This window comes from Leucopleurus acutus (assembly GCF_964270905.1).
Source record: "Leucopleurus acutus genome assembly, chromosome: 5".
Lineage (NCBI taxonomy): Eukaryota > Metazoa > Chordata > Mammalia > Artiodactyla > Delphinidae > Leucopleurus > Leucopleurus acutus.
Genome location: NC_139147.1, coordinates 4,369,442 through 4,382,924, shown reverse-complemented (window position 1 = coordinate 4,382,924; position 13,483 = coordinate 4,369,442). Strand labels below are relative to the sequence as shown.

Below are 13,483 nucleotides of genomic sequence, written 5' to 3'. Positions count from 1 at the left end.
TGGAGACCCCCAGGTGCAGCTCTGTTAGGGCAGTGGCCTTAGAGTACTGTTTTCTTTCTCAAGTGTACGCTAATGCTATTGTTACGCCACTGTTAAAAATTGTCCTCAGAGCCCAGGAGTCGCTGCGACTGGGAGACCCTGGAACTCACTGAAACCCCGGGGAGGGCTTGGACCCTGAGAAAACCCAGGCCGGAGAGAGCAGAAACTAGCTGGACTTAAGTCTCTTGTGACAGGGTGGCCTCAGTGGTGTTTGGGCACCATTCATTCATTCAGCAAGCTTTATTGAGCACTTACTGTGTGCCAGGCACTGTGCTCAGGGCTAGCGACACAAAGACCCCGGGGTGAGCCAGGGAGGTGGAAGGGGAGAGGGGAGCATGAACAGTTTTAGAAACATTCTGGAAGTAGAATAGATAGGGCATACCGACTCCATGGTGGGGAAGAAAAGACAGGGTGAGCGAAAGCTGCATCCCTGGCTTTGGGATTAGAGCGTTCCCGGATGGATCTCTGCCTGGTTCCGGCCAAGTGCAGGTGCCGCTGACACAGGGCATCCCCAAATGTTTCAGCGCACGGTCACGTCCCTCTCAGCATCACCTGCAGCAGGACCAGCCACGTTGCATGGGGAAAGGCTGCTAAACACAGGGGTGCCAGTTCTGGAGCTTATGCACGTTACTTCTGGGCTGCGTCCACACTAGCTGCAGTGTGGAGACTCGGAGTGAAGGTCTGGTGGGGAGCGGGATGCGTGTGATGTTTGTCACAGTGATGTATTTGAGAAGTCAGCCCTGTAGCAAGAGGAAAACACATCACACTGCCCCTCTCTGAGGAATTGAAGCACCCCAATGTACCAGGCACGGTTCTGGGTGTATCACACATACATGAGGGGCATCTCATGTGCCCCTCAGAGCAACACTCTATCATCTTACCTTACAGGTGAGGACACCAAGGATCAGAGATAGTAGTTTACTTAAGGTTCCACAGCCAACAGGAGTGTCAACTGCAAAAAAAAAAAAAAAGCATAACATAAAAGTTAAGAGTTATGTTTTACTTGGCGGACAAAACTGAGGACGTAAGTCCGGGACACAGCATCTCAGATGGCTCTGAGGGACCGCTCTGAAGAGGCAAGGGGGGAGCCGGGATATACAGGAGTTTTTGCAGCCAAGACCAGGTAGTCGGAACATCAAGATATTATTGCTGATGAAAGAAAACCAGACATCTCAACTTAACGGATTTAGTGCTTTTCTCTGTATGGGAAGATGCAAGAGTCCGGGTTCGCTGAAGTCACTCCTTTGATGTGCACCTCAGCTCCCTGCGGCCAGTTCTCTGTGCTTTCTTATCCTGAGCGTCCTCAGGGGGCACCGTCAAGGAGGCTGTAACGTGATGGCTCGATGGCTGTAACAGCTTTTGTTTACCGATATGGCAGGTGGTATTCTTCATTCACAGGAGGCTAAGCCAGGGCTCAAATCCAGGTCTAACAGACGCTAAAGCTGATAGTTTTCATGCCACTCTGCTTTAGAGAAAGTGCAGGGTGTATCCTGGGACCACAGGTAGAAAGTGAACTTGAAACCAGCATCCCACGAATGGACATAGTTGCAGCACATTTAAGGGCATCAGCTCTGGTGTGTGATAAAATCTCCTCCCCCCCCACCTTAGAAATCTGGCCTTTCCACTCATCCTAACAGGGATGGGTTGTTTGAAAAGTTAGGAAACTCAATCACAGAGCAGCCCCTCCCTCCAGTAACTGTCCCATCACCCCGGTGACAGGTTTCAGCTGCAGAGGTAGTGACAGCTCCCGTGTCCAGAAGGATTCTGATTTCGGGGTGACTTTTAGTCTCCTAGAACAAGGACCGCCACACTTAACCTTCCTACAGGCTACAACCTCTGCAGCCGGCCTCAACCTGCCAAGCCCTAAGCATTCAGTGGAAAACTGCCGCCACGTTCGGATCAGACACAGCTAGGCGGGGGTCCCTTCTCCTCCCAGCATCCTTTCGGCAGTTGAGGTTTCCCAGGAACCAGGGAAGCCATCCGCGGGTCTCTGGGCTGTGTTTTTCTAGCAAGAGCCCCATCTGCGAGGAGGAAGCACGTGCACACACACACACACACATGCACACACACAGAGCCTGAAAGGATTGTATAATCAAGCCCCTCGTAGCTAACTTCGGTAACATCTGTTTGTGTTAAGTGGAGCCCTTTGAAAAGGATTCTTTTTTCCTTCTCTATAAAAACAGCCTTAATTTTAGAACGTGGAGAAATGGCGCATGGCAATTATTTTTGCTTCCTTCAACAAGGCGTGTTGAAGTAAAACGAGATTCATTTCCAGAATTGAAGCCCCAAGAGACCCTGATTAACAAGATCAGCACCTACAATCCCATGTCACAACTGTGGGCACACAGCCCTGCAGAGCCAGGCCGCCGAGGACCCCGCCGCTGTGCGTTCTGCTTGCTGACAGACTTCAGCAGATGGGCTGCTAATGTAATTAGGAATCGTTGTGTTAAATGAGCCATTATTGAAATTATCTGCTCATTTTCCTATCTATTAACCTGCTGAAAAAGAGGCAGCGATATCTGAGAGACCTCAGGCTGCTAATCACTAACTAGACGTGGAACCAGTGCTTCTCCTTAATGCCGCCTTTTTCCTTATTACAGCAGAATTAGCAAATGGCTTTCTGTGGGGTTATTGCCCAGTGCGTCAACCGAGAATTGAGAACGGACAGTGGGAGCCGTGCACAGTCTGGAGGTTTCCACAGGTGGTGAAACTTGGGGAGGGAGCCCCTCCGACAGACGTCTGGTCTCTCTGGGGCACAGGAGGCAAGGCTTGCGTGAGTCAGCCTTCCCTGTTCCCCTCTACCCGGAGGCACTGGTAGGGGCAGGGCAGCAAGGCAGGTGGGAGGAGAAGACTAATACAGGGCAGCGCTACGGGGAATCCTGGAGGTGGCGCAGGGCACACTCAGAGCCGTCCGCCCAGGGATCAGGATGCGGGGGCTTCATCCGTCAGCTGTGTATTTGGGGTTCAGGGCTGCGCCCAGCAGTGAGCGTTCATTCCTGGGCACCTCAGGCCTGGCATGGATGCTGGAGGGCATTTTTTTCTTTTTTCTTTTTTTTTGCAGGTATGACTAGGGCTTTACTGGGAATCAGACAGGGCTGGGAAGGAAGCACACTGCGCCCTGGAGGCTGGAAGAGCCCCAGCAGCTGGAGTGAGTGTGGCGTCAGGTGGAGGCACCAACAAACTCCCCCCACCCCATCATCTTGTTCCTGCCTCTGGTTAGCCTTGGATAATTAAGAGGAAGCGTGTGATCATATAGCAACTGGGAAGTTAAGTTAGCCACTCTAGCCAATTCTAGAAAAGCTAAATAAAGTACGTGCACAAGTGTATCAGGAATTCGCCCGGTGAATTCTCTCCAGCTTCTTGGCAGGCTTACCTTCTTTATCAGCTTTCCACTCCTAGGTGGAGTGCATGTGTATTTCCTCCCCATCTTATGGACCAGGTGATTATCGAATTCCTATCAAAGGTAGTCATTATGGAGATTGTTCCACAGACTAAGAAACAGGGCTTTGCCCTCGAGCAACTTACAGGCTCACAGAGAGGAAACCTGTGCACCTCGGAGAAATGAGAGGCCAGTAAAAGACATCAGACAAGGGAGGGGGCCGAAAATCAGGCCACGGCTGTCAGAGGAGAGGAATGGATCGGGGCCGCCACTGAAAGGCCTTTTGGAGGACGTAGGACTCTGCCTGGGTCTCAAAGACAGCACTGTGTGTGGTTTGTAATTAACCTCCGCTCGCTGGCAGAGAGCATGAGAGGTAGCTCATGATTGTATGAAAACAAAAGGAGGAAAATAAAACCCCATAAGATGTGCCATTTTAAAAACAAGCGGCTTCCCTGGTGGCGCAGTGGATAAGAATCCGCTTGCCAATGCAGGGGACACGGGTTCGAGCCCTGGTCCGGGAAGATCCCACATGCCGCGGAGCAACTCAGCCCGTGCGCCACAACTACTGAGCCTGTGCTCTAGAACCCGCGAGCCACAACTACTGAGCCCGTGTGCCACAACTACTGAAGCCCATGCGCCTACAGTAGCCTGTGCTCTGCAACAAGAGAAGCTGCCGCAATGAGAAGCCCGCGCACCACAACAAAGAGTAGCCCCCGCTCGCCGCAACTAGAGAAAACCCGCGCGCAGCAACGAAGAACAAATGCAGCCAAAAATAAAAATAAATAAATTTAAAACAAACAAACAAACAAAAAAACAACAAGTAAGCTTTGTCTAGGCAGAGCAGGGCATGGCGATATAGAGTCCTGACTGTCCCCTAAAGAAATCTTCCTGGAGAATCTGTTAGCTTCAAATAGCTCCAGAACCGGCCCTGGCCAGAGGTTCCTTGGAGTGTCATGGAGTTTGTGGCAATGGCCACCGATGACTGACCTCTCTCCCCACCTCCTGCTGAAAGTTGCATGTGTGATCAGCGCTAGCATTTATTACTCGCTTCATATGACTGAATTTACTCCTCGCAGGCATCCTGTGAAAGAGGTCAGTGGCCCCCTTCCCGCACGAGGGAGCAGAGGAACAGGACAGGAGGACGACGTGGTCTTGGTCCCAGGCCTTGTGTGCTCTGTCACTGCCCAGCAAAATGAAGAGCCACAGTGACATGAGGACAGGACTGCCCTCCTGACATGGAGAAAAACCTGTCCACCATCAAAAGCCGTCCGGTTCCCTCCCAGCAGTAACTTGTGCATAATGGCTGTCCTTGTTTCATGATTATTTTATAAAATTTCGTTCTGCAAGTTTGAGTGGGGCTGCTAAAACTGGGGAATATGGTCAAAGAAGCATCCTGCAAAGAAGAAAGTCTTCACTTAGAGGGTAATGGGATTTTCACACCCTGTCTTCTGGAAAAGGTCATCTGAGATCTTTTGCCCTTTCCACATTTTGTGTAGAATTGGTCGGTGCGTAATACAGGTTGCTTTTATAAGTCAGTAAACACATTCCGTTTGTCTGGAATGTGCATTTTTCCTATATTTATTTGTTTATTTTTAACATCTTTATTGGAGTATAATTGCTTTACAATGGTGTGTTAGTTTCTGCCGTATAACAAAGTGAATCAGCTATATGTATACATATATCCCCATATCCCCTCCCTCTTGCGTCTCCCTCCCACCCTCCCTGTCCCACCCCTCTAGGTGGTCACAAAACACCAAGCTGATCTCCCTGTGCTATGCGGCTGCTTCCCACTAGCTATCTCTTTTACATGTGGTCATCTCCATTCGGTGGAAGTCTCTCAGTCCCCCACTTTTTCATTCATTCAACAGCTGTTCATTGAGCACCTAGGTCGCCCTGGGCACTGTCCAAGGTGCTGGATGGAGAAAGGCTGGTGAGCCTCACGTGGGCCCCGCTTGCATGGGGGTGCCCTGTGCTTGGATGTTCTCTGGAGTAGACAGGCTCCCGTGTGAAAATGATGCACAGTGGGGACCTGCTTCTTCCATAAAAGAGCCCTGAGGTTGGCAGAAAGATGGGAGCAGTGAAAAGCCAGTGACCATCAGAATACAGGACGCTTGCTCCTGTGGAGACAGATTTTTGTCTGCGTTCCTAAATTCTGGAAGAAATGGCACGTGGGTTCTGCAGGAGGCTGCTTAGTGTAGGGAAGGAAGCGGGGACTTGCAGCTCTCGGAGGCCTTTCTGCATTTCTTGTTGTAAAGCAGGGATGATGTTTCTTACACACTTCTGAATCATTTTCAGTTGTGCTTCGAAAGTGCAAAGCATATCCCGATTTTGTATGTATTTTCAGTGTCCCTTTATGGGGCTGAGCGACAGGCTCTGTGGTTAGACTGTTGTGTGTACTTGGAGCTGAACCCAAGAAGACAGGAAGTGATGTTGGAAGTTCCCGGGGTAAGGACGCAGCAGGGCATGTGCAGCGAGTGGAGTAGGGGTGAGGCATCCAGAAGACTTCTGCACCCTGAGCCTTTGCCTGTCAGTGGTTTCAGGGTGGATGCTGCAAAATTTATAGGGCAAGCGACTGTATTTTTTTTTTTCCTTCGCAGTTGAGACTAGGACTTGCAAAGGGAAAATCATGGCCCTGGCGCGAGAAGTCAATGTGAGAAAAGTCCGTTTCCAGGTCATCGCACAGAAAAAAGGTGTGGGCAGCTCAGAAACATGACTTGAAGCCCAACTCAGAGCATTTACTGCTCTCTAGAAATCCATTCCTTCCCTGGCTTTGTGGCTGCCTCATGTATCTGGGCCGTCTCTCGCCTCAAATCTTATCCTCTAGGAACGGCCGAGGTGGTGACCAACTTGGTCGAGCCGTGACTCCAAATTGAATTTTCTTGAAAGCTGTCTTGTGCTGAAACAGCTGGGGACGAACGCCTGGCAATTAGGAGTCTTCTGTGTAAAATAACGCCGTCTACGTTTGGGTGTGACTTTCTGTTTTGTGTCGCCTGCCTCTGCAAGGATGGGTAACGTGCAGTGTGGCAGAAGTGAGCACGGGAGTGTATAAGAGGACTTGGTTCTGATGTGTGATGCGGAGGCTGTAGGTGGGATTCCACACCCAGGAGAGCAGACTGAAATGTCTGCAGGGGATGGGGCCATTGTGCCCAGGACAGCGGTCCTGTGTCTGCTCTGCCTGGGGCTGGTTGTGCGGGAGCATCGTGTGTGGATGTGGAATGCCAGCCTGGGAATCGGCTGTCAGGTGGCCTGGCCTTTCCACGGGCATCCTGCTGGGCTGTTGGGTGCGTGTTTGCCAGTGAGACCCAGGAAAGGCTTGTAAAAACGGCCTGCTTTCATGGCTGCCGTGAGCCTGGAATTCTGGGCTTTTGGGTTTCTTTTCCTTTCTTCTTCATCTCTCTACTACTTTCACCAGAGCAACTTTAAAAGCTCATCTTGCCTTCAGGAATCTTTTCAATCCAGGACGTGGAGACGGCACTGAGGACGCAAGGCCATGTGAGTTACATATATTATTAGGTCAGCTTGGACTATGTCTGCTGTGAGGACAGAGTGAGCTTTATTCCAATGATGGGTGAGGCTCCGGCCCTTGCTGAGTTCCCACTGTCCATATGTGATATTGTGATTTATATGAAGAAACACATTTATACAAAGAAATATGTATTTGGTCTTTGTCCGAGTTCCTGGCTCAGGGCTCCTGAAACCCTTGGGACTTCCTGGGTGATAAGGGTGATGAAGGTGTCTTTTGTTTCTCATAACAAGTCCCTTCCAACCACACCTGTGTCACGTCAGTCAGCTGGCTGTTGGAAAGCCCTGAAGGATGGGGAACCAACCCTGAGAGTAGAGAGTTGCAACTTCCAGCCTCATTTCCAGGGAGGGGAGACGGGTTGGAGGTTGAATCAGTCACCAGTGGCTAATGATTTAATCAGTCATCACTACAGATGAGGCCTCCATAAAAATCCTGAAGGGCAGGATTAAAACAGAAAATGTGACAGAGGAAGTGATAGGATTAAGAAAAATGTGTATAATTGGATGTAAATGAGATAAACCCATCTCTTAAAAGAACTGAAGTTAAGGAGGTATTTTTAAAAACATGCAGAGGGCTTCCCTGGTGGCGCAGTGGTTGAGAGTCCGCCTGCCGATGCAGGGGACATGGGTTCGTGCCCCGGTCCGGGAAGATCCCACATGCAGTGGAGCGGCTGGGCCCGTGAGCCATGGCCGCTGAGCCTGCGCGTCTGGAGCCTGTGCTCCGCAACGGGAGAGGCCACAGCAGTGAGAGGCCCGCGTACCGCAAAAAAAACAAAACAAAACAGAAAAAAAACATGCAGAGATTCTGATACGAGTGCCCACTGAAAATCAGAGCATTTAGAAGCAGCAAGAAAGGGAGAACTCTGCCTGGTAGGACTATCTGGCCCAGCCCCATGGACCTGCAGACAGATCTCCACCTAATTTTCCTTGTTACCAACTGTTCAGTGGTACATGCGAGGATTCCTCAGCATCCCCAATTCCCCTCCTGTAAAATCCAAGTTCATGCAGATTTAATTGGTGCCCTTGGAATGTTTATGTGAAATTCAGGTGAAACCCAGTCCAATCCAGGTTGTGGCTTGGGAGATCGGGCTGTTGAACATCAAATATTTGAATGGAGAACAAGATAATATACTTTTTTAACTGCGTTCTGTCTGAAATCTTTCCGAACATCTCTGTAGCTCACCCTGCAACTTTTGTAGTGACTGTGTTCGTAAACGGAATTAAGAGAATTCATTTCCCAAAGTTACGAGGCACAAAGGGGCATTTATCGTCTCTCTATTCAGTGCAAGAAGCCCCAAAACATGTTGAGCAGAAGAAGCTGGACCATCCTCTCGCTCCCCTGACAAAAACGCCACATGATTCCATTTATATAACGTCCAGGAACCGGTGAACTCAATCCCTGGTAATAGGATTCAGAAAGTGGTTGCCTCTGAGAAACAGGAGGGATTGACTGGAAAGGGGCAGAAAGGGACCTTCGGGGAATAAGAGGAATTCCTGTATCTTGGTTTGGGAGAACACCATGCCAGAGCGCACCAGTGGAAAAGCCAAGATCTTCTGTTTTTATTTGTGTGTAAATCCTAACTCGTTAAAACTAAAAAAAAAAAAAAAAAAAAAAAAGTGGTACCTCTGACAGGTGTTCCTAGGTGCTATGCAGCAGAGATGAGGGATGCCCAGTGCCAGGACGAGTCTGGGAAAGCATCCTGGACGTGTGGAGGGAGAGGAGGGGGTGAATGAGGATTTCCAAGTGAGATTGGAAAGGCAGGAGGAGGGCTACCCCAGCCAAGTGACAAACCCGGCCAAGAGCCCAGGGTGAGAAAGGGCTCTGCCTGGTTACCAGGTGCCAGCAGCTGAAAAAGGAAAAATCCCACTTATTCCACTGAATTTACCTTCGTTTAAGGTTGAGTGCCTCTCTGAGGCTAAACTGATTCCACCTCGCCCATGCGAGCTTCACGACAGACTGTGTTCAGGGTTCAGTTTTCTAACAGCTTTTTAAAGATATTTCTAATCGATGTAAGTTTTTTCCAAGTAATACATTGTTCTTGGTACTTAACTTTTAAAAGAAGTAGTCAAGAGTGTTGCCTTATTCAAGTAACCTGGTGGTTTCTCTGTTTTTCCTTTAAAAATAAAAGCTGCAGATACTTGTTGACACTGGAAGCAGCAACTTCGCCGTGGCCGGGGCCCCGCATCCCTACGTTGACTCATACTTTGACACGGAGAGGTGAGTGATGGGTCCGTGCCTGTCACGGCCGGGCTTGGGAGCACCGCATGAACACTTCAGAACACACTGGGAGAAAGTCACCAAAACGCTGTTTCATTTTGAGGGGGATATATTCATGTATATATCTGTGTATGGATGTATATATTTGTGTGTATGTGCATACCGTGGTCTGTATATATGTATGTATTTGTGTGTGTGGAGGTATCTGTGTCTACGTGCACATGGTGGTGTGTATATTTGTGTGTGGTGTGCAGGTGTGGCACGCGTATATGCGTACATACATGTATACCTCCATTCCAGATGAATCCACAGGAGGGTTCTCCTAATAACCTGGGTGTGTTCTCATGAGCGCCGCTTTATAGAAACTCAGTCAGACAGCAGTTTTGTAGTCAGACCTGAGTCGCAGGGAGGTGACCCTTTGATGTTTGTTGGGCCCCTCTAGTCCTAACTGGAGGTGCGCCTGAGCAGGGCAGGGGGCACTGGAGGTGAGTGTGAGACTGTTCCGGGCAGCAGCCTGGCGTTGCTTGGAAAGCCACCTTTGCATCGCCCTGAAGATTGGTGGCATGGGTCAAGGTGTGGTTCACTGAAACACTTTCTGTGCCAGGAGGTGTTTCTGACAAAAGGAATCCATGACTCATTGGAAAGGACGTATTGTGAACACAAAGCACTCAGGCCTGAGGCTGCAAGCTAGCAGCTGTGGGCAGGGTTGTGAGGAAGTGTGGAACCCAGATAGAAGTCTCTGGAATAAGGCCAGACTGCGTGTCCAGGCCCTGGGGCTCGTGCGTGTCACTGTTCATCTCTGAAGGGGCCCATGGGGTCAGAGTCACCATCCCCGGGTATCTATTGCTGCCCTAATGCTGTGCACATTTTAATTTCACATCTATTTTTGTGACCCTAGAATTTAAACGAAACAGATAAGGCGAGTAAGCTGACGTGTGGTTTGCTCTTTAGGGTCGTGAGCTGGCGTATCACATTTCCCTGCTGCAAAGCTTCTTCGTGTCTTTCCTTTTTCACTTTCCCTACCCACAGTCTTTGGTTCTGGGGAATAAACCCCAACTTCAGTTGGGGGGGAAAAAAAAAAAAGGAAGGAAACATACGAGGGAAAGTAACAACTGGGAAGGTTCAGCAAAGCCCGGGCAGCATCAATAAGGCAGGAGACGTTATACCGAAGTGCTCATCTCTCTTCAGCAAAGCCCGGGCAGCATCAATAAGGCAGGAGACGTTATACTGAAGCGCTCATCTCTCTTCTGCCCGTGCATCTTGGTCTCTGTTTTGATGGTACAAAGAGCTATGGTCTCCTGTGTGTCCAGCTGGAGGCAGTGGTAGTTGGTGCTACATGGGCCCCTGGGGCTACAGTGATAGCTGGTTGGCACCTCCTTCAGGGAATCTGTAGCTTAGTTTATGACTCAGCGTGTTGATAACCTTTAATCACTGAAATTCTGGATGAAACTCCTGGCTTGTGATTGCTTTGTGAAGACTAATGTGTGCCCTGAAGTTGTTACTGTGACCTCAGATGCCTGGAAATTGGGGCAGCGGGTGTGCAGCCAGGGGAAGGAGGTTGACTTTTGATCGCCGGCTGCCCTTTGCCCTTTCCCACTCAAATTGTGGTTTGTCTAAATCCTCTGCCCCAAACAGCCCGCTCCCCTCAACCACTTCATCATCGAACAGAAGTCAGTCCAAACCTCTCATTTTTTTTCACGTAGCACAGGAGGTCCAGGAACCAAGAGACTGGCCCAGGTTCAGGCTTCTAGGACAAGAGGTCCCAAACTTGAGCCCTGGCACCCCCTCTATAGAGTGAGTGCTTTGTAATGCCCTGAACTGAAACGCAAAGGTAGTGTGACTCATCTTCATATGTAATTCTAAACGCACTGATGCAATATGCAGGAGTTTGGGGGTGCGGGGTAAAAGGAGGGAATTCACAGGAAGGTGATGAGCACCTCAATGTGTAAACACCCTGGGCAGGATACACATGAAGTTGGAGGGTGCCTGAGGCTGTGAGCACCACCACAGACATGCAGCGCCCAGTGCAGACTGACAAATCGGATTAAAATAGACTCAGACGCCCAGAGCAGCTTGGTTTGGTGATGTGAATTTCCCAGATTGGTGAAGAATCTTAGTAAAGTTTCCCCCTGAAAATATCACCTTCCTCAATTTACACAGTAGTTGCATTCCTAGAAAACGCAATGTATGTTAAACTATGTAAAAGATGTTTATCCTGGTGGCAAGGCAATCCCAGCTCTATGTTTTTTCCACTACAAGGCTCTTCCTAGTCTACACATTCACGCAGTCTCCCCACGCCTACTGGGGGCTCTGCCTGCCGTAGAGACAGAACAGACATCCCTGGAGCTCAGTTACATCTTTAACAGTTTTCCTCCCCAGAGCAATTTTGTTTTCCATCACACGTCTGTGGACACATGATACAGTACAGCACAGTAAAGCCAAGTTCGGGTCATGTGTGTATCCACTTTATAGATTTAAATGTGTAAATCTAACACCACGGGTGGGTATTTCCTTCCCAGCAGGTAAGTGGTGCAGCCAGGGGTCAATAAAGGTCAGAGTGTGCTTTCGACCAGGTTACCCTTTTGCTATGCAGATGCAGTTATGGAAATGTACAAGGGTAAATAATAGTCAACATTACAAATCCTGTGTACAGTGTCATTTAATAAGTGTACAGTACTTAATCGATGGTAGACAACGGGCTGTCTTTCTCAGTTGCCTTCGACTTTGTTCATGGTTGTGTTGAACCATGGTTCTCTTTCAGCCTTCAGTGGGACACATCCTTCTAAGCTTCCTGCTAGCCAGTTTGGGGTGCAGTTGGCAGATGGCTTTTGTCTTTTCTACTTAAAGGTGGAGCTCCTCTGGCTCTTTCGCAAACCTGATTTAATGTGAAGACTCCTGGGAACGTGCATAGCTCCCAGCAGGCCTGCCCTCCTGCTAATCCCACAGAAGAATTCCGGGCTCCCTCCCAGCTTTCTGAGCACTCAAGGTTCTCATCTATTTCTCCCTTCTGAGCAAATAAAGAGAGACGTAGCAGAACCTGCCAACTTTCAGAAGCCCCAGTCTCCCTGCACTGTCAGCTTCATCCCATTGGCACCTCCGTCATTCAGACGTCCACCTGCTTTCCTTATTTGCAAGTATTGTTGACATTTACTTAATACCTTTAAAACATGACCCATTTTGGACCTCTAGCCCTGGTACTGCCTTTCTTTTAAGGAGATCTCTTCTTCAATAGGGCTATCAGGTTTCTTCCTAACTGAATCAAAAGTAAAGCATCGCATTTCTGAATTTTAGGCAAGTTCTCTTCCTAAACAGCATCCCTACTAACACGTGTGTCTTGTAGGGTAAATACTTGCTTAAATTTATAGTAACCTTTCTTTCTCTCCTTTCCTCTGTTTTTTTCTCCGCGCTTCTCATAGGCTTATGTCAACACAGATTTATCATTATAAAGACATGAACTATAATTTACATAGTAAAGTGTGTAGGATTCATTTGTCTGATGCTTTCAGCTAACTTTAGAGTTGGCCTAAGGTACACCTTCCACCATGGGATTTGATGGAAGCTGAGGGAATGTTCTACGTCCTTTCTCAATTTTTGACAAAGGTTTCTTTTCTGAGATGCAGCTCCCTGCCTTGTGATGTTTCTGTATTTGCTTTGTCCCTCTGATCTCTCTTAGTTATAATAAGGTTTCTGGTTGGGTTTGTCAGCCTCTGATTCAAGTCCCCCAGTCTCTGGATATTCAGGTTTAATGCTTCCTGAAACACGTCCCAGTAATTGGAGATTTGACTTGGGGTACTTTGACAAGATCTCTTTGATTTGTGGAATCAGACATCAGGTTACCATTAGTCATTTGTGTAGCTTTGTCCCACCAGAAGCCCTCTTTTCATGTTGGTGAATGTTCCAATGAATTACTATATAGCAAAAGGACTATCATGTATTTTTTTTAGATGTACTTCTTTTTTAGCGAGTAAAATAGCCTCCAGTCAATTGGCTTCATGAGAGAGTCAAAAGACTCATTCCCCCTGACCTTATACTAATCTTTTCAGGAAATTAAGTCTATTTTCATTAAAAAGCTTCCTCCTCCTATACTCCATCTGGGGTGAAGCCCACAGAGTAACTGTGGCAAGAGAGCAATTTCTTTTCCTCAACTGATGCTTGTAAGTAGAATTGGGATACTAGAAAATTACCAGCTAATTTCCTTAAGGAGGCTGAACTGGAGCCTTGAGACCCAGTGCCTCATCTTTCCATGTGCTGATGACAGACATTTTTGCCTGATTATTTAGATAATTTCTTGAGCCTGCCCATTGCTTGCCTGTCCAGGAGAGGTC

At 48.6% G+C, this 13,483-nt stretch overlaps 1 protein-coding gene across 2 annotated transcripts in view; it reads left to right on the top strand.

Moving 5' to 3' along the window:
- BACE2 (beta-secretase 2) overlaps window positions 1–13,483 on the top strand; it is a gene marked incomplete at its 5' end in the record, with an annotated part of 86,439 nt that overhangs the window by 24,742 nt on the left and 48,214 nt on the right. For both annotated transcript variants that reach the window (XM_082839816.1, XM_082839815.1), the window contains one exon: window positions 9,070–9,158. In XM_082839816.1, the coding sequence (XP_082695942.1) occupies window positions 9,070–9,158 (89 nt within the window). The remainder of the gene's footprint in view (window positions 1–9,069; window positions 9,159–13,483) is intronic.